A 22,099-nucleotide genomic window follows, 5' to 3' on the forward strand; every position below is an offset into this window, starting at 1 on the left:
CTCCTCATGGCTCTTTTACATCATTTCTGGCCATTCTAGCTCCTGTTAAGATTTCTCAAGCGGGAATGGCAGGGGAAAGTAAAAGTGATGATAACCAAAAATTTTGTTATGTTGAGGCTGAGGTCTAAAATTAGTATTTTTAGTTTATTTTAATGTATGTGTGCTCATTCTGTTGCTCTCTGACATGATTATTTGAGAGTGGACTATTCTGAAAACGTGGAGGGAAATGAAATATTTGAAGTCTAAAGAAAGTGTAAGAATAGATTGGGTATAATCTAATGATGGATAGCTGCTGACTGCCCAATAGGTGGCTCAGATATAACTAATGTGAAAAAATAAATTTCCTTCATTTAGAGTTCCAGGTAAGGAACTTTATTTCCATTATCAGTACATATGAAAAAAATATGTCAAAACTTCACATTTCTCAAGCTTCATGAAGTTTTCTATGGCATAGATGAAGGTCTTAGCACTAGTTATATGTTATGTCTCAAAAATATTAGCAAAGTGGTCCAGTGCTTGCTCTCCCAAGCAAGTTATAGCAGTGTTTCAAGAAAAGAATTTGAGTTAACTATGTACAATGGAGATACCCAGTTTGATAGCATTTAATTATTGGGAGGTGTTGGAGAATACTGAAATGAGATGAAGAACAAAACCTTTTTTCACATGAAGCAGACACAATGCATATTTTGAAAAAAAGTCATTTCAGATAAATGTGTAAGACTGTCTCCTAAAATTTATAAGAATAAGGCAGATGTCTGTAGTGGCACTACTCAAAGTATTGCCTGTGTACAGGAGCTGGCCCACTGATGGTTCCCAAGAAGAAGCATTGAGAAACTCAAGCAATTTGACATAGCCACAATATCCACACATGTTATTTTTCTACTGTTTTGTTTTCATTGTATATTATCAATTTGTGCCAAATTAGACATATAAAAAACTGGTTCATTATCAGTTTGATAATGGTTGAATTTAAGAAGCACTATTTTCTAGTTCCTGACATCAATTCGTTCTTTTCTTTTTTTAATAAGCACAAAGTTAAAAGAGCATCTTTTAAAAACAGTTCATTGATAAGCTTGAGGAACTGCCTCAAAATGCCCGCTTAATGACACAAATAATGGATAATGTATCAACATAGTTGGATGTGACAACTACACTGAGAGCTTGAATTTTCCACTTTGCATTTGTCCTTTTTTGAAGAACTTACTCAGAGACTTTTTTTTTTATAATTGGAAAGAAATTGGGTAAATGCAGTTTTGGTTTCAATATCATTTTAGCATTAATACTGCTGGTTTGGATTATAAAAAAGGATTAAGTACCGTCTGAAAGATCTAGTATTGTCAAAATGAAACTTTGTTTTCAATGCCATTTAAACACCAATTTTTCCAACTTAAATTTCAAAAGTGTTCCCAAAGATTCTATAGACTTGTCAGCTGTTCCTCATCATTTCAAAAAGTTTCTGGTGTTGAGAACGTTTATCACAGCTCAATTCACAATTGCCAAGACGTAGAATCAACCCTAGTGCCCATCAACCCATGAATGGATTAATAAACTATGGTATATGTATACCATAGAATACTATTCAGCCATAAAAAGGATGGAGACTTTACATTTTTTGTTTTATCCTGGATGGAGGTGAAGAACATTCTCCTTAGTAGATAAACTATCACAAAATTGGAAAAGCAAGTGTACAATGTACTCAATACTAATATGAAACCAGTAGGTAAATAACTATATACGCACACAAGAAAAAGACATAGTTAAATTCAAGTGGAGGGAGGGGAATGGTGTGTTCTTATCCAATGGGCAATAACATAAGGGTATATGGCACAACTCCTGGGAGAAGAGCTCAACTAAAGTTGGGCTTTACCTAACAAACACAAACAATGTCACCTAATCATTTGTACCCTCATATTAATGTGAAGTTTAAAAAAAGTTCCTGCTGTGGGATCAGCTCCATACAGGAGCTTATTAATTTCAAGCAAGTTTATATTCTCTTACTGTTTAATTTTTTACATTTACCACAAGTATAACACTGCATTGGAAATTAATAAATCATATTAAATATGATCATTACATGAAAACAAAGACAACAAAATTTTACACTGATTTCTCTTCTTTTAGACCTTTAAAAATAACAAAAAAAAGTAACTTAGGGAAATGATTCCAACTTTTTTTTTTTTTAAAGACAGAATCTCACTTTACCACCCTCAGTAGAGTGCTATGACGTCACAGCTCACAGCAACCTCCAACTCCTGGGCTTAGGTGATTGTCTTGCCTCAGCCTCCCAAGTAGCTGGGACTACAGGTGCCAGCCACAACAACCAGCTATTTTTTGTTGCAGTTTGGCCAGGGCTGGGTTTGAACTGCCACTCTCAGTATATGGGGCCAGTGCCCTACCCAGTGAGCCACAGGCACCGCCTCCCTCTGTTACTTTTAAGCAATAGAGATAGACTAGATTCCTTCAAAGGAAATATCAAATAAAATAAATAAAGAACACTATTTTATTCTAGACTAGTTCCCCACTTACCAAGGGAGCTTTGTAATTTCTTTCTTTTAAAACATTCTCCCTTCCAAAGAGAAGTAATGAAAGAGCTAAGTATTTCTGTTGTAAATTAAATTAAACCTCTAGGAAGAAATAAAAATTGTCCTTAACCACTTGTCAATATAGTTCTCCACTGTGCCATCTTGTGGAGGATATCTTCAGGAGGCCAGCTAAGCTGTACTTAAAAATTCTTCTTGGATGTCTTGATCCTCTAGGCAGACCATTTTAGCAGGCGTATCAGGACTCTTCCTCAACAAGAATCCTCAGAAATCGAGCTGGCTGAGGAGAAGCCAGTTAAACGCTCCATTATCACAGTGGAGGAACTAACAGAGATAGAGCGTTTGGAAGATCTGGATACCTGTATGGTAAGATGCAGCCTCTGGTGGTACCATCACAACTGGACTGTGCTATTGCTTTTCTAAAATTATCTTACTTTTTGAGATTAGACTAAAAAACCCCACCCCCTTATCCCAACAAGCCAAGATAGTTTATTCAGAAACTTGCTGCCTGCCACGAAGAGGCTGCTAATAAAGCTAATAAATCTTGAGCTTTGGGCTCCGAACTTCCACAGCTTTCTTCTAAGGTCTTGTAGCCATGGCAAAAGAATTTCCTAAATTAATTAGGGGAAATGAATGAAATAACGTCTAAAGGTCCTTTGTAACAGGAATATCTCTCTCAATGAAACTATGATATAAATAAGTCATTTAAAAATGGAAAAGGATTTTTTCACAAATAAAACGTATAGGATGATTATGTATTTATTGTCTTGGTCCTATCATTTTTTTCTGTGTGCTGCTTCCTGGGTTTTTTTGTTTATTCATTTTTTTTGTGGTGGTTCTTACACAATTTTCTGGTGTACACTTAAACTTGGGCTTCCTGTTTGGATGAGATGCTGTTTCATTCTCTTGACCTGATGTGTTTTAGAAGATGGAATATACACTAAAGTGTTTACTTAATAGTAGGTTTTCATTTCTTACTCATTTTCTAAATTTCATGTGGTGCATCCGCCTGGCCCTGTATCTAAAGCAACAATTCTCAACCTGTGGATCTCTGTCCACAGGAAGTGTATTAAAAGGCCGTGGCATTAGGAAGGCTGAGAACCACTGATCTAAAGCATTTAAGTTTTTAATATTTTTTTACGCTGAGGATGATTTTTCTTCAGTCTTCATTTCATTATTTTAAAATTTATCAGTATAGCTACTTTTCACTTTGCCATGAAAACAGTTATATGTGCCTATTTCATCCTCTGAATTCAATATGTTTATGTCTTACTAAAATATTTACTTTTGAGTAATAACTTATGAGAGGATGGTAATGAGACTAGGTTTCAGTTACTTACATCCCTAAATGTTTCTAAATTCATTTCTGATTGTAGTAATGTTTAGATTCAGCCATTGTTAAGGAATAGTACTTATTTTAATGGCCAATGCTATTTTTCAAACCTGGAACATAGTGTAATGCATTAAGTTTTCCTTATGTATAAATTGCTGTTATCATTTTTGAAAGTCTATGAATAGTCAAGTACTCTCCATGTGAAGCCGTCATATACAATAACAAAGAAAGCCTAAGTATAATCCAAGATTTCAAGTTATCTTCTAATATCATTAAATAAAGCTGAAAATATTGTTTATATAACTATATAAATCTAAGAATATCTTTGATCTGTGTGGTGGGAATTATCAAGTTTTTAGAAACTTCCTTATCTGGTACATTGTAAAATGTGTATTTCCTAAGTATTTTAAATCTGTTTGTGTTTCGAGGCATCCTAAGTCAGACACTATATTCTTATAGGATAATTGTCCTAAGGCACTCTTAGATTACCTCTTACAGAAAATAGGAAATAAATTCAAAATGAAAATTTAAAATTAACTCTACATGTCATGTTTCCTGCCAGAATTATTTGTTCATGTGTAAGTTGGAAAGGGGCAAAGTAAACATGAGTTAGTGAAATGTATTTTGGTGGGTTTATAGGTGACACAGCTTGAAAGACTGCCTCAGCTACTGTAACATTGGTTTTAAATTGTATAGTCTTTTTTGGAAGGTTCTTTTGGTTCTGACTTTCTGCTTGTTTGATTGATTTTGTTTTATTCTGTGGAAGAAGAAGAAAAGGTTTTTCACTTTAAATAAAGTTGGGGGTCAGTAGTGGAGAGTAGCGGAATCGTTTTTAAAATGCAGATATAGGACCCCTGTCAGAACCTAACAGAGAGGCATGCTGCAGGTGCACCCCACATGGACATGGAGGGGCTTCCATTTGGTAAAAGGATTCTTGTCATGACGCATTAGAGCCAAAAACAGATGTAGATCTCTTGGAGCAGAATTCTCAGGACAACTCCAATTAAGAGGGTGGTGTTTCTCTGGTTCAGAGGGCCTAGGAGGGTTAGCAGTGAGGGCCAGTCCTGAGTCTTCCACCTGTTGAATCCTAGGGGGAGGAACAGGGCCCTGGGAGTAACAGAGAAACCCAAGACAGCTCTCTATAGAAAAACAAATGCATAGATGAGCAGACTTTTTAGTTGCGTTAATAGCATTTTTTTAGTGTAATAAATTTTGTCTTCAATCATTGTTCTAACTAAAAAGTTGTTTAGTAGAAAACCGAAGTTTGTTGTTGTTAGTTTAAGGAAAAAGAGTATTTTTGTGTAAAAAGGGCAAGTCAGTGGGTTTTGTACTGTAATGATTTGCTCTGTACTCTCAGCCTAATTATCGATTCTAAGCCACAGAAGATAGCACCATTTGTGTGGCAGCAGCTACCCCAAGGGCAGGGATCTCTCTCGTAATGGAAATCTATTTTCTGAGCTTTGAGTGTTGTATTCTAAACTAGTGGTACAAATTCACAGCTTATTTGGAAGGAGTAGAGCATTGGATTGGTCTTTTAAAATTATCTGCCCTGCCTGCTTTCATAATCAAAGTAGCAAATCATTGCTTTTCATTGATCTCTATTACTAAATGTTTCAAGTTGTGAGCCTCATGTTATGCTGTGGAATGGGGGAGTTGCAGTGCATGTTTCAAAGGGAGCATCATTTAATTTGTGACAGTTTTCCAACTTTCTAAATGAGTGTATACATTTTCCTTGTTGGCATTTCTATCTTAAGTGATCCAAAAGATTAGGACACAAAATTGTTCTGTTGTGTAGAACATTTCAGAAGCACAAGAACATAGGTGCATACAGTGTAACCTTACCTTCATCAAAGTAAAGGCCTCTAGCTGGTAGAAATTGTGCCAGAGATGGAGCTAGAGCCCTATTGAATTAGATTGCTTTGGGTGATCTTTTAACTTTACTATTAAAGTGTTTGTTTAGAGACCAAAGAACTATGAAGCTTTCCCTAGGGTAGAGCATTCCAAAGTAACTGACACTTCACCAACCTTCTATTCACAGATTTAAATTGTTAACAGATCCTGACTTTCTGTCCAGGATGTTCATGACATCTACTAAATCCATTTTTGAATATTTCTTTAGCAAACCTACTAGAGATCTGGCCACCTCTTTTTTTCCTTGCTCTTGGATTTCTAAACTTCATGGTTTCTTCCATTTCTCCCTGGTCCAAAAGTTAATTCCATTTCAGCTTAAGTGTTTTTAAAGAGCCAATAGTTATATAATTGCCCTATAGAAGGTTTAAGGGCATAAGTTAGGCATAGACATTTAAGTTAATTTGAATTTAAAGATTACATATGTGGAATTGGAGATAATCCATATAATTGATTTCTTTGGAAAGAATTCATCATTTAGTCAATAACTATTAAACTTTTGCTTTGACTAAGTGACAGCTGAAATAAGAATAATTAAGTGATTCCATGGGGCCTGTGATCTGCAGGCAGATGACCAAGGTTCTAATCAAATTTAATTTTGTAAAGTTAAAGAAAAATGCTATTCTTTTGAAACAGAGTGTCAGAAAGAGAAAATTATTTTTAATTTTTTTTCTCCAAGAAGATAAATTGTCTTTTTCTTTTAACTAGGAAGAAAACCAAGAGGTAATCTAGTTCTCCTGGTGGGCTAAGGTGGGCCAGATAACCTGTGAAGTTTTTCCACTTAATGCGCTCTCATAACCCAGAAGTTCATTCTGATGTTCCTTTAACTCCAAGGCAGAAAACCAAATGGCTTAACAGCTTTTCTTCTTCATTTTTAAAAAACACTTATGGACTATCTGTGACTTGTTTGGCACCGTTCTCAGTTTTTATGACTATTAACCACTTTACTCTTGTTTTATTTCAGGTTATTTTCAGGGTATAAATAATTAGGTTACAATGTTTGCATTTGTTAGGTATAGTCCCTGTTATAGTTGGGTCCCACCTCCAGGAGGTGTGCCATAGACCCCCACATTGTGCCCATTAAGTGGGAGCACACCAACCCCCCCATAGATAGTTGTTATCATATCTTCCATTTAACAAGTGGGGAAACTGAGGCAAAGAAAAGTTAAGTAACTTGGCCATGGTTATGCAGGGCTAACCAAAGGCACACACTTTGATCCAGGATCCTGTGCCTTTAACCAGCCTTCTATAATCAGCATATAGATTTCATCTATGGTATTTCTTACAGTCATAATTAAATTTTGCATTATTCTTAATTGTATGGCATTGATTTTTGTAAAATAGGTGCTTATTAATCCCAGATGAGATGAACATGTGAACAGAAAAAACAAGTGAAAGGCATAATGTTATATAACTATAATAGAAGCCTAGAGTTTTTAAACATTGAAAAAAAAAGTATTTTAAAAATACGCCATGCTCAATTATTATCCTATTATTAGAAATGACTTTGCCCACTTTTGGCTTACCTAGAATAATCTGTGGCTCTCTATGTGTTATTTTGTTGGTGACAATGACTAATTAGCTTTCCTATACACTTCTTATCGTTCCAACTCACATGCCTTCTATGTCATGCTGAAATGTGTATTTCTTTAGAAGCTTTATTGTTCATAGACCATCTGTTCTCTTGCAGTCAGGTGCTCTTAGGAAATAAGTATTCATAACTGTATCTTTCAACTTATTGGCCCTTGGGGATTAAAGGATGCAGTTCTCCTACTGATTTTCTCTCTAAATATTTAATTTGTCTCCATATATGGTATACTATCTTTAAAAAATAGCGGAAGTTTGGAGTTTTAGGGTAGTGTGCCAAGTGAGTGAAAAGCCAATGTCTTCTCCTTAGGCATAACTAGTTCACTAATTGTATGTAATTCTTTCAGTTACTTTAATGAGTGTCATACCAGTTTTAAATCAAAAGATATTCATGCATTGAAGCAGTTCATCTGCTTATTGCTATTTCCTGGAAAAAGAATTTTTAAAAGATTTGAATTATTATAGAATACATCTTTGTGGATCTTGCCTTCACTGATAAAATAGCAATTATTTTCCCTTAACAAATTCAACCTCAAATTTTAATATATAACTTTAGCTTTTTAATACAGATTAAAGACCTTTTTCCCTGCAGGTGGCAGAGCAGACTTCACTATAAGAGCCCTAAAGCTCCCAGTAGGAATCAAACTCCAACAGAGAAGATGGAGCGTACTTAAAAATTCCCTCCATAAAGTGACTTCAAACATTAACCAATTATGACTAGTCAGGTTATTCCACAACTGGTGTCCAAATTGGGCATCTGACTTATTGATTAGAAATGGTGATTCTTATAACCTAAATTTTGACATGTAATAATTGATAATTATAAAAGACAGTTTTGATCTTTCCAAGTGAACTAACTTAAACAAATGGCTTTCATATTCTGCAGAATTTACAAAATAGAAACCATGGTATTGATTCTTCATACGTGTGTGTGTGTGTGTGTGTGACACAGAAATATACTTAGATTTTCTGTAAAGAAAAGAAAATGCCTGTCATGAACTGGATTTAAAAAAAAAAAAAAGAAAGAAAAAAAATTTCTCTTAAATAGAAAAAATTTTTAATGAAGTCTAAACTAGTTAAGTCCTTTACAAGCAATCATAGATTTAGTGAGTATTGCTCAGGAGAGTTACAGTAGAGCCAATAGTAAATAAAATAATTTCTCTAAATTAAATCTCTTTTCAACTCTTAGAAACCTTGTGTTTTCAATGTACCACAATGACCTTTGCTCCAAACAAATATTCTCTTATGTTAGAAAGCTCCAAATTATCACTAATTGCCAGTGGAAATCAAAGACCAAATCCTTGCAGTACAAAAAATTTTCTTTTAAATTCCTAAATAAAGCAATCCTCAAATTGGAGAAAACAGTCAGAATACTAAGGCAATATGTCTTATATATGTGTGTGTGTGCGAAAAAGAAAGAAAATGGGAGGTCCTTAAAGAGAGGTGAAGTAAGGCGAAAATCTGGGAGAAGATGGCTGCTGGCTTTCGAAAGAGCCCAGGAGACAAGGCAGAATTACTTAATGTTGATGAAGTCTTAGGTAGCAGCAGTTATCAAAAGACCTCTGAGGTCAGGCACAGTGGCTTACACCTGTAATCTTAGCACTCTGGGAGGATCACTTGAGCTCAAGAGTTCAAGACCAGACTGAACAGGAGTGAGACCCCATCTTTACCATAAATAGAAATATTAGCTGGGCATTGTGGCAGACACCTGTAGTCCCAGCTACTTGGGAAGATGAGCCAGGAGGATGGCTTGAACCCAGGAGTTTGAAGTTACAATGAGCTTTGATGACACTACTACACTCTAGTCTGAGCAGTGGAGTGAGAGTCTGTCTCAAAAAATAAAAAGACCTCTGAACCAACAATACCAAATTAGAAGGCCATTCATTCTTTCAACAAGAATGTCGATCCATAGTGTACCAGGTAGTCTTGGCCTCTTGTTAGGAATGGAAAGTGAATGAACCAACATATCACCCACCAAGTTTGCTACATTGGAGGGCAGAAATGACAAAGGTAGTTCTGCTGGATCACAGAACTGCCATGTGTATAAATCCCATGCATGAATTTGCTTGGGTCTTGGAAGATGGGTGTCTCCCACTGAAAGGAGGTCAGGGAAGTCTTTCAACACTTCAGTCAAAACCCACTAGTGCATTATGATATCATGTAATGTTGTGGCCAGGATTTTAAATAAAATGATCCAAAACAAAACAGATTACATGCAATGTTTGTTTGTTTTACACACACGTACATTGTAGTTGGGGTGTAATATAAAATATATTTCTTTCAAATGAGTTACAGTCACAAAAGTTAGGGAAACTTTCATTTACAATTATTTACTTCATCTGTTTGTGTTTCGACTGTCCCAAGACACTAGGCATAAAGCAGCTCCTTGCATTGACCTTATTCACTGTTTGGATCTGGGACTCTCTTTTACCTCTTCTATTTTTACATCTGAGCAGAGATGTAGAGGTAGTAGAGATTGGGTACCCTGGAGAGTCTCTGCTAAATAGACTCAACGCCTTTTTCTTCAAATTGTTTTGAGCCTCCAATAGAATTGCATTTACCGATATGTGCTTTTATTTATGTCATTGATTGTCATTAAGGACAACTTTAATAAATATCCTTATGAAACTTGTTACCCACATGTGCCGTTTTTACTATCTGTACCACTATTGTGGTCACTATTTTGCTCAAAAGTGCCGCCATTACATACATATCCAGGAGAAAGTGCAGGTGATTATTAGAAATAGTTGAAGTTCTGAACAGTTTGCTCTGTATCTTGTAGATACAATGAGTAGTACCATGACTATGCCCTGCTTTGGTACTGTCAGTGGAGATGCTCAGAGCTGAATGTACATTTGACCTATAAAAAGCTTTTAATGCTTGGAGTTTGTTGTAGTCAGCCATAATCCTGGCTTCATGATTTTCCTTCTTAATTTACTCATTAAAGAAAAATCTTGCTGTTATTTATGGGTTTTAGCTCCTTTATTAGATCAAGGTGGTTATACATTAACGAAGTGAAATAGGCCAGGTGTGGTGGTGCACACCTATAGTCCCAGCTACTCTGGAGGCTGAGGCAGGAGGATCACTTGAGCCCAGGGGTTTGAGGTTACAGTGAGCTCTGATGATACCACTGTACTTACAGCAGCCAGGGTGACAGAGCAAGACTCTGCTTCAATATAATAATAATGTTAAATATTAGATACAGTGAGAAAGTACTCACTGTAGAGGTGGCAGTAGAGGTGGCAGATTGCTATGGAAACACAGGGAAGCAGCGCCACCCTGGGGGAGGGGTATTGTCAAGGAAGGCTTCCTAGAAGAAGGTTCTAAGCATCATGCCTGACGCATAATAGGCCCCTCATAACTGTTGGTACAATGAAAGGTGGCATTTGAAAGAGAATTTAGCTGGGAGGAAAATGAGTAAGTAAATTGATTTGAGAGAGCAGCACACAGACTCAAATGAGAATAGCATAATTTGAGGAACTATTATAGTATTATGGGATGACAGGAATAAAGGGGAGGAGAGAAGATTAGGTCAGAAGGCTGGAAGGCATATAAGGCATGAACCATATATCATAGAACTTTGTAGATCTTGCTAAAGAGTTATATATTTGTTTACTTGTTTAATTTTAAGGCAGCAGGGCGCCACCAAAAGAAAGGAGAGTTGAAGAAGGGGTAGGTTTTGGTAAAAACAGTGATTTCTGTTTTGTTCATGGTGGGATTGAGGTGCTTACAAGGACCTGGTTGAGATGTCCAGGAGGGAATTGTAGATATGGCTCTGGAGCTTGCTGGCCAGGTCTGCAGTGGTAGTCAGCCAGGCCCAAATAAAGCCCCAGTACAAATGTGCTCACCACACTCGCATCCTCAAAGTGACCACGGCCTCTTCAGCTCTGACAGCATTTTTCTTTTTGTATATTTGTGACATTTATCTCAATTTGCCTTGAGCTACAGATATATATATTCAGCTTCCTACTTCACATTTCCAATTAACCATCCAACAGTTATCTCAGACTCAGTATGTCCCAAACAGAATCTTTGATTTCTCCCCTCTCCCCTACCTAGAGGAGTTTTTTTTTTGTTTGTTTTTTGTTTTTTTGAGACAGAGCCTCAAGCTGTCCCCCTGGGTAGAGTGCCCTGGCATCACAGCTCACAGCAACCTCTAACTCCTGGGCTCAAGCGAGTCTCCTGCCTCCGCCTCCCAAGTAGCTGGGACCACAGGCGCCCGCCACAACACCCGGCTATTTTTTGGTTGCAGCCATCATTGTTGTTTGGTGGACCCAGGCTGGATTCGAACCCGCCACCTTAGGTGTATGTGGCTGGTGCCTTAGCTGCTCGAACCATAGGCGCCAAGCCATAGAGGAGCTTTCTAAAGTAGAAACTGGATCAGTATCTAAAGTGTCAAACCCTCTGATATCTTCCCATCATACCCAGAATAAATTTAGCCTCTTCCTTACAGTCCAGAAGATCCTACACAGCCTGACTTCTACCTCATCTTGTTCTACTCTGTGTTCATTTCTCTCCAGCTGCTGTGGCCTTCTTCCTTTTCCCTAGAGTTTGCTGCTGCTCCCATCTCAACTATTGCTCCTTCAAGCTTGAGATACTCTTCACTTGGTTCCTAGTTGTCCCAGGGCTATCTTCTTCCCACCATTTAAGTCTCAACTACAAAGTCTCTTTCTCAGAAGTTTTTATTAAACCTCTAAGCCAAAGAAGCCTTCTAATCATTATACAAATTATCCTATTTGATCTTAGCACTTATCAGGACTAGAAATGATCTTTATTACTTGCGTAAAGTACTTTTTGTTCACATTCCCACACTGAATTATAAGCCCCAGAAGGGCAGAGACTTTGCTCCATCTACAGAGGGTATGTGGTCAGTGTCTGACACATAAGAATTGCTCAGTAAATGTTAACATCTTGGCTTTGCACTGTAGTTGCTTACATGGCCCTTCTTTCCTATTAAATTCTTTGCTCCTTAAAAGTACACGATATTGATATCTATATAACTAATGCTGTCAATAAACATCTGTAATAGCAGATAAATCTGGGAACGTTAGAAAATAATTCTTTGTATGGAAACATTCTTAGCTTTAAATATAAGAGGCTCAATTATTGAGAACATTATAAGTTTCCCTGCATTGGAAAAAAATATTAAAACCATCCACTTACTGTGTCCAGTGCTTTTTCATAGCAGCAGTGTTGGTAGTTACTGTATTTTAACCCATTTTTCAGATAGGAATCTCAGCGATGTTGACACACTTAGCCCATATCACTTTGCTAATAAGGGTTGCCATAGTTGGGAGCCCAACAGCAAATCATCTGATTCTCAAACCCATTCCTTCTCTGCTGATTTCCTTGTTTTCAGCCTGGCCTCAGATCTCAGAGAGTCCCAACAAAGTTTGGGGTAGGGAACAGACTTTACACTGAGAGTTCAGTAGGAGTATCTCCATGCCCACAGGCCAGTTCTTTATTATTCTTAATTCTCAGTGAATTGGGGGAGATTATAACCCATGATAACAAATTCATACCTCTTCCAATTATAAGGCAAGCAATGGCTGGGGTTGTAGGTGCCTGACCTAATGGAACTAGCAGCATACACCTCAGGGGTTAAGGACTCTGCCTCTGCAAGCTGCTCATGCTAAGAACATACAGGGTCCATCCACATTCAGTCAGTGGTTAATCAGGCTGTGCTACTTGCCCTGACTTTCAATTTGACAGTTTTCCCTCTTGCCTGACAGAATGTGAAGTTTGACCAACTACTCCCTGAGAGTATAGACTTACGGAGAAGCAGCAAGCAGGATAGAATTACTTGGGCTGAAATTTGGGAATGACAATAAAGAAATGGCCTACATTATAGATTTGCATGGGTAAAGGAAGCTAGTATATAACTCTGCATTATGCTTTTGACTGAGTTAAAGTAGGTCAGACTAAAACTCCTAGATAAATTAAGTGATTCTGTTTAAATCTCTATACTTTTACCAGTTGTAGCTTAGATCACTAAGAGTGTTTTAGATGAGTTAACCCTCATTCTTTAGCTCCCATATAGAAATTCAGAGAATGGACTTAGCCTATTCAGACTCTGTTTCCCCAAATGTGCCTCAGAGGAAACTTCTGTCACTGTTGGAGGCTTGGCCCTAGCCCGAAGAGAAGGGAGAAATCTTAAATTCCATCACAAGCCCATCCTTTAACAAAATTAAAATAGAAGTAAATGGTTTTTAGCTTAGGCCTTTGATGTGTTTGCTGAAGAAAATCATATTGACTTTCATTCTGAAAACCATACTTAGAAACTAAACCAAAAAATTACTTCCATGCTCCAGATATAACTGTAAGGAATAGATTTGGTATATTTAGTCTAGATTGTGTAACCTTATGTTAATGTATTTGTTGGATTTATATATGTTCTGTGTTTTCTTTTGTTTTTGAGACAGTGTCTCACAATGTTGCCCTCAGTACAGTGCCGTGGCATCCCAGTTCACAGCAACCTCCAACTCTTGGTCTTAAGTGATTCTCTTGCCTCAGTCTCCCAAGTAATTGGGATTACAAGTGCTTGCCAGAACGCCCAGCTATTTTTTTGTTGCAGTTGTCATTGTTGTTTTAGCAGGCCCAGGCTGGGTTCGAACCCACCAGCCCCAGAGAATGTGGCTTGTGCCCTAATCACTGAGCTATGGACACCGAGCCCACGTGTTCTGTTTTGTTTTTTTTTTTAGAAACTCTTTTAGGTGGCAGTTTTAATAGTTGATAGAAATTTAAATGTAACAGAAGGGTTAACAGAATTAAAAAGGAAAAAATACCTGAGAGCATGAGAAATAAGCCTTAAGTTTGTGATAAGACCACATGGTTCTCTACTGTGCTTGCTGGTTAAGGATTGAGCCTTACTTTGGCAACTAGTGCTGCAAGTTTTAGATCTAACATTTGATTATCAACATTGAGATAAATAATCATTTCTCTTGCCCAGATAGATCATCTAACAAAGCTGAGCTATAGGGTGGGTACCTACAAATCAAGCCAGGATTTTTCTTTGGAAGCAATTTCAAATCCACTTCAGCCCTTGAGCAAGTATGCAATTAAAATCCGCAAATGCCATGCTCAAATCAGCCTGGCCAAAATGGCTTTTTCCTGTAAAAGATTTCAAAGCATTCTTTATCATGGCCATAACAAAACCTCAGTAATGCTTCTAGTTGTGCACCATGTAGCCTGTACGCCGCAGCTAACTGAATGACTTAGCCACTGGTATGCAGTTATTTGATACTGAAACCTTAAATATTAGAGAATGTTGATGAAAAGAGTCCAATGGGGTTTATTATTGTTAACTTAAGTCAAGACAACAGATAGGAGACTCCAGCCACATGCTCTGAAAGCCAGCTTTGTTTTATTATAAAATAATGCTATAGGGTGGTGCCTGTAGCTCAGTGGGTGGGATGCCGGCCACATACACTGAAGCTGGTAGGTTTGAACCTGGCCTGGGTCAGCTAAAACAATGATGACAACAACAACAACAACAAAATACCTGGGCATTGCAGGCTCCTGTAGTCCCAGCTACTTGGGAGGCTGAGGCAAGAGAATTGCTTAAGCTCAGGGTCTGAGGTTGCTGTGAGCTATGACATCATGGCACTCTACCCAGGGTGACAACTTGAGACTCTGTCTCAAAAAAAAATGAATGTTATAATGGCATATAAGAAATATATTGGATAGAAGATTTACCCAACTTGTCGATATAGCTTGGCTATCAGTCATTAATTCATTTTGAAACAAGATCAAAGCCAATGAAAAATCAAAAGCAGCCAATAGTATTGCATATTGTTTTGGACAGATGTTCTCATAGGTAGAATATAGTGTGTTAACACTAATGATCTAAAGTTTCAAAAAAAATAGGTATCAAAATAATGGATCTGTAAGGTAGAGAGAGATATCTTGAGAATCTACTGTCTGTTGAAAATCACACATAGGAATCCATTTAGAGGGGATGTTAATTTAAAAAAGTTAAATTGAACATGACAAAGATTTTTGTTTCCAAGCTAGACCAGGTTTCAGAGTTTTGGTGGCAAGCCATTTTCACCCAAAGCTCTATTTGAGGTTAAAGAGTTAAGATAAAGGATTTTTAGGACCCAATTTCAGAAATGCTGGGGGATTTCTATTTGAGCCACTTGCTCTGTGACTATACAGCTGGGAGAGCCATACCTCCTGATTACGGGTTGATTACTGTGGCCCCTGCCAGAGTCGTGTCATCAGGCTCTAGAATCACCCTTCATTCTTTCTACCTGGCACCACTGCTGTTTAGTTGATTCAGGTTTTTTAAAGCAGTAAAGCAAATTGTCATAGGATGTAATCTGGCTCCTATTGGTGGTTTGGGGAATGTTGTTGTTAACTGTTAATTTGTGTTATCTTTATAGAGCTAATAGTCTATGGAGGGAGCAAATGTGTTACATTAAACATTTTGGGCTAATTATGATTGTTCATCTTGACGTTACTGAACTGTGATATCCATTCTAGAGGAGAGTATTTAAATCTTCTCCTTAAATTCCTTATTCTTGCCTTCCATTATAACATGGATTTTCCATGATCGAGACTTAACATACATATCTCAAGTATAACACACAGTGGGTGTTTCCTCTATTGTTTATTCTTTCACAATAAATAAGGTGATAAAATGCTATTCAAGTTTTAGGACCCCTGGAGTGACATTGTACTTCATAGTGCAATAAAGTAGTTAAGGAAATTTCCCACTCTCTTTTTTATTATAATATTACAGGGGCACATACATGACCTCTTATCAATAAACATCATGCTTCTGTGTCTAGCAGGACTAACATATTTTCCTAATAAGATATTTACTTAAAATCAGTACCAGATAATATCATTCTTTGGACTGCTTCTGAGAAAAATGAATTAAGTTATAGTCACTGTCTGAGGAAACTATTCAAGTATGAAATTTCACTTTCACGTCAGTTGTAAGATGAGTTAAAATGAATAAAAAATGAACTGTTTCCTGGAGAAAAGATGGCAAAGTTAGGGAGATAAAGATTTAATTTTCCTATATCAGGAAAGTTGTGTCGATCTGGAAACTGGGGAATAAACCATTTTAATTTCAAAAGAGTGCTCTACTGTGATCTGTACAATAGTCTCATCATTGCTGTTCCCTGAATGTTTTAACATCATGATGCCAGTTTAACTTTTATGTGAAACGAGACTCTGGATATAAAAGTTAACGAGTGTAGGGTGACTAGCTGGATTTAATGTTGTGTTCAGTAGGACATGTGGCACATCACTAAACATGGGTCATTCCTCCTTTTGTCCATCAATTTATTACATCTTCTCAGAGTTATGGCTTCATACTCCTCCTAGGTTCTCAGGGGAAGACTCCGTGCTGTCCAACAGTCATCATATAAAGAAACATTTCTTTTTCTCTCTCTTTTTTTTTGGTCGGGGCTGGGTTTGAACCTGCCACCTTCAGAATATGGGGCCAGCACACTACCTTTTTGAGCTACAGGCACCACCCTCATTTCTTTTTCTCAATGAAATTTATACTACCTCAGATTTTTTTAAATGGAAATGCATAAAAGTTGCTTTTCTTTTCTTTTTTTTTTTTTTTTTTGGAGACAGTCTCACTATCTCACCCTCGATAGAGTTCCATGGCGTCACAGCTCGTAGCAACCTCAAACTCTTGGGCTTAAGCGATTCCCTTGCCTCAACCTCCCAAGTAGCTGGAACTACAGGCACCCACCACAATGCCCGGCTATTTTTTGGTTGCAGTTGTCATTGTTGTTGAGCAGGTCTGGGCTGGGCTTGAGCCTGCCAGCCTCAGTGTATGTGGCCAGCACTGAGCTATAGGCACCAAGTCCATAAAAGTTACTTTTTAAACCACAAATGTGATAACACTTTAGGTTAGGTATTTGGTGGCAAAAATCAATTAATACCTCCTTAGTTTTGGTTCCCCTTGAGCATTAATTTAACTGAAAATCTAGTAGGAAATACTTAATTTTTATAATCTAGTTCATTAAACAGAAATTATCCATATCCATTTTAAAAATCCACAGAAAACCACAAGGTGAGCGCCTAGGAGATCTTGTAATAAATTCCAAGGATTGGCCCGCTCTCTAATAAGATCATTTCAAATGATGCAAAATCCAGATTGAAAGGGCTTCACTGGAATATTCTGAGCACCAAAAAGAATGATGATATAATGATTAATGATATATCATATTAATGAAAAAATCCATGAGTTTACAGTAATACTTAAATGTAAAGGGACATGGAGGTGTAGAGGATTTTATGAAAGGAAAAGTCATTACTAAGGAAGGGCAGCACATAAATGTAAGAATAAAAAAAGAAGTAGAAACTTATCATTTTGCAGCTCTGATCACATTCATTAATTCAGGCAAGGATTGTCAATGGTTGCATAAAACAGACTCATCCACATGGACTAAAAGTTTCCCCTCATAGAGCTGTTAATTACCAAGGAAAATGGTACTTTACAATGGAGCAACTGGGAAGTCTTTGCCCTAATCCAGTGATCAAACTTAGCCTCACCAGTAGTGGAACAACATGACATGTAATCTAATCAGCAGTTCACAATGCTAAAAATGTTTCATGTGATCTAATTATGAGGAAACCATCAGACAAATACAGGATATGATGAAACTGTCTATATGAAACAGTTGGCCTGGATTCTTCTAGAAAGTATTAATAAAAAGCCAGGGACGGTGGTTGGAAAAGAGAATGTGATAGATGGAACACCCAAAGACACGTTTATCCATATATAATGAATAGGATCTCAAAATGAGTGAGGTGTTACAAGACATTCCCACACTGAGGGATAATTGGAGGAATTTGAATACGGACTATAGTGTTAGATATTACATAATTGCTGATAATTTTTTAGATGCAATAATCATTTATTATGTAGGAGAATGTAATTCTTAGGATATTCACATAGAAGTATTTCAAGGTAAGCTTCAAAATATTGATAGCCTTTAAATGAGCCACTCAAAACTTTGTATGTTAGAGAGGAAAAGAAAGAGGGAGAAAGAAACAGAAGAATGGAAGAAATAAAGTAATTGTGTGTGACAAAATGTTAGCAATTGACTCTAAGTGAAAGAGTGTATTTGTATTTATTGTACCAAAAAAGGCACAGGATAATAAATTTGAAGATGTTTAAAATAAGTAGCTGGAGGGAAAGAGTAGGCAGCTGTATTGGAAGAATTTAATGGTTAAAGAGGTGGACACAAGTCCATGAACCAGTAGGGTCCATGAGGAAGTTTTTATCAGTTTTAGATGAAATGAGATAAAAACACAGGGGTAAATTTTTCAAATTTTTTCATGAAAGTAAATAGATTGAAAGGACTCTTATAGGTATGTCTTCCTATTTTATCTGTGTGCCTAAATGCCCTTTTTGGTAACAGTGGTTGTAGTTGTAACAGGTTTTCTTTTTAAACAAGTCCATACCGTATGAATGCTGGGAGAGCACGGGATGAAAGGAGTGGTTCCGCTCACTCATTCATTCAAGCCCTCTCCTAAGGGCTCTAGAGGTGAACAAAACAGAATCCTGGCTTTCCACCTGGAGGTGTTCATCTTATCTTCCGCAGACTGCCTATGTGTCAGTCTCTAATCATTTTTCTACTTGAACCAAACTAGTTCCAATTATGTATTTTTAACATGCTACTTAAGGTGGTTCAAAAAGTATTCTGCTATCAATTAAAATGAAAACTTGGGGGGAAAAAATCACTGTTCTTTGTGGTAAAGGATGCCACAGTGATTTTTTTAGAAATAGTTTGTCTCTGCCTGTGTACCTCTTGTTTCTATTCTAAACTTATTTTTTAAAGTACACTTGACTGGGTGACTCTTTGCAGCTGAAATTCTTGTAGATATGATGCTTATTTTTCCCTGGAAACTGAAAGAGGGGCCGATGAGGTAGGGGCCAAAAGGCCCCACTGCCTGTATATGGGTAGATTTGCCTAAATTTCTGTGTTTCGGGGTAAATTTTCTATTTCCTGATTTTTCTAATTGTCTCCCCCCCACCTTTCCCAGTCAATTCAGTTTCAATCAAGTCTCCATCTTAGCTCTTTTATTAAAAGGGTGTGCTAGAGTGGCTGGCAAAACATTTCTGCCTTTTTGACAAATGGAGCGAACCATCTTAAAGTTGATGTTAATTTTTTAAAATCCTTCACATGGGGTTCATGATAAAGAAAATGAAGCGAATGGGTATGCTCTTGGGTTTTTGTTTTAATTTGGTTTCTTGGACTCTAAGAAACATTATCTCCTAATGTCTCCTCACATTTAGGAGACATTTAGGAGACACTCTTGCACATTTTAACAAGGCTACAATAATACTTACATATACTTATATTAAACAGACAAGTCCAAGTTACACAGAAATTTTTAAGTTTCTTGAAGTATTATAACAGATCACTTTCCACCCTCACACTATTATGATCAAATTGAAGCCTCTGTCATCATTACCGATCAGGTGGCTTAGTGGTAGGAGTATATGGCTGTTCGGACAAGCTCTTCTTAGAGCCTCTCCAAAGTATGTCTAGAATCTAGATAATTAGTAAACACCATAACCAGAGTGATTCCTTTAAGTATTCATAAAACTCTTCTGCGCCATTCCTAAGGAATTACAGGAAAGTGCCTCCCCGCCCCCCCAAATGCCTGTGTTCCCACCATCATGAAAAACAAGCTGACATGTTAGAATCTTTATTTTGCCAGTGCACTCCAGATAAACTTTGGCTGTGCAAGAGCTCACGTCTTATTTGCTGCTATTCCTACTGCCTTCTCCAAGAGTGCCCAGAGCATAGTAGCTGCTTACTAGTATGTGTTGAATCTTGAATAATAAAAAACATTACAGACAATGTCATAGCTTTGTGTCACCAGTACTGAGAGGATCACTCTTCCCTTCTCCAGAGATACCTTCACAATTTTGATTGGACAATTCCTGTGTATATTTTGTGTTCAATCATACATGTTTTTATGAACAATATATAATGTAGTTTTATGTTTTAGAGTTGGTATAAATGGCATCCTACCATGTGTTTCTTCCGGAAACTTGCTTTTTTTCACTCTACATTATCAGTTGAGATTTGTTCATGTTGCTACATATAAAGTTTATTTTTTCCTTTCAACGTTGTTCCTTCATATGAATATGCCTCATTTTGTTTATTCATTCCCCTACTGAGAGACTTTTAAATTGTTCCCAACATTTTGCTGTTATAAGTCTACTTATTAATGCTCCCTCCATTCCTTCTCTTTGGGAATAGAAGAATGGAAAAATGATACTATTACCAGTGCTCATAATCATGACCAATTATTGACACACTGGGAGGGCACTGATTGGTACTCCATCCCAAGTGCTATTCTGAACACTTTTTATTCATTATCTAGCTTAACCCTCATAACAATTCAGAGAACTGAAGCCTGACTTTACAAAAAAAATTAGCCAAAGTCCCACCACCCTGTAAGCAGCAGACCCAGAATTCAAGCCTAGTTCTTGGTGGTCAAAGCTGTGAGTGTGAGACCTATGCCTGAGAAAGAACAGCCTCTCTTCGCTCACCACTGCTTCTGTCATCCTGATGGGGAGATGCTGGGGTCCAAAAAGTGTATAGGAATAGAGCAATGAACTAATGATCTCTATTTCATTGACAAGTTGAAGTGTCTGTTGCCATGGTTTCCCTCTCCATAGGAACATTTTTGCTTGACTATTATTTTAGGAGCTAAACCGATTGAAAGGTCCTTCACCTTCACTTATAATGATCTTTAGGCAGATAATTGGAACAAAGTACTTGTCTTGTTGAATTAACCTTTCAAAAAGACACAGAAAATCTAAAATTATTTATGGAGCTTAGCCATCAGCTGTAACTCTCTTATGTATCCGTAAAGGAAGCTTCTGAGGGCTGTGTGTTAAGATAGTGGCAGGAATCTTTATTTTGGGCAATTCAAGAATATTTGAAAATGTATTTTTACTTTTCTCCCTCTATCCAGCAAGACTGTATAGGTGCTAATTTAATGGGTCATAAAATGAGTTATATTTGAAGAAAATTGTCTAATAAAGTATGAAATTGGAACTCTAAAGATTGAGACTTTTTCAGCACGTTGCTGATGGAATCTTTTCTGAAAAACAAGTATTATCGATGATGATGTGGTGATAGTGGTGATGGTTATGGGAAATGCTTTTTACTTATGTGCTGTCTTTCCTCCAAACAATTTACATTAAAATTCAGGAGTTCTGTATTTTCATTCGATCTTATATTAAGAACAAGTGACGCAAGAAATAAAGAATTTAGAAAAAAATATAGTGTCAGGTCGAGGGAATAGCTGACTTTCCTAAGAGTGTGTTTGCAGGAGATTTGTAAAGGATTCCTCAACACTCTCACACTTCACTCTCTCAAAGACTGGTGTTCTATAACTAGCTTTCTTGTTTGTTTTTGTTGTTTCTTTCTAAAAATGTTTTTATACATTTTTGGAAAAGTAAGAAGATGCTTAACAACTTAACAATGACCAATGGAGTTTTAAAAATTATTTAATTAGAGATTTAATGTAAAATGTAAGGTAACCTCAGATCCCGATAAGATATTATCAGTATTTAATTGCACTGTGGGTACTAGCTGTGCTAAATCCTAAAAAGCTTTAATGACAGAGAAGTCAAGAGAATTCAAAACTACTGTATCCTAAAATGCAATGGGGAACATACTATGATGCAAATGGCCCCCAGAAGGGACACCTATAAACGCTCATTGATAGACTA

The 22,099-nt window shown here is 37.0% G+C and overlaps 1 protein-coding gene across 1 annotated transcript in view; it reads left to right on the forward strand.

Moving 5' to 3' along the window:
• CARMIL1 (capping protein regulator and myosin 1 linker 1) overlaps nucleotides 1–22,099 on the forward strand; it is a 352,275-nt gene that overhangs the window by 284,150 nt on the left and 46,026 nt on the right. The window contains exon 29 of the mRNA XM_003788342.2: nucleotides 2,757–2,906. Coding sequence (XP_003788390.1) covers nucleotides 2,757–2,906 — 150 coding nt within the window. The remainder of the gene's footprint in view (nucleotides 1–2,756; nucleotides 2,907–22,099) is intronic.

This window comes from Otolemur garnettii, unplaced genomic scaffold, assembly GCF_000181295.1.
Source record: "Otolemur garnettii isolate 467f Iridium unplaced genomic scaffold, OtoGar3 scaffold00026, whole genome shotgun sequence".
Taxonomy (NCBI): Eukaryota; Metazoa; Chordata; class Mammalia; order Primates; family Galagidae; genus Otolemur; species Otolemur garnettii.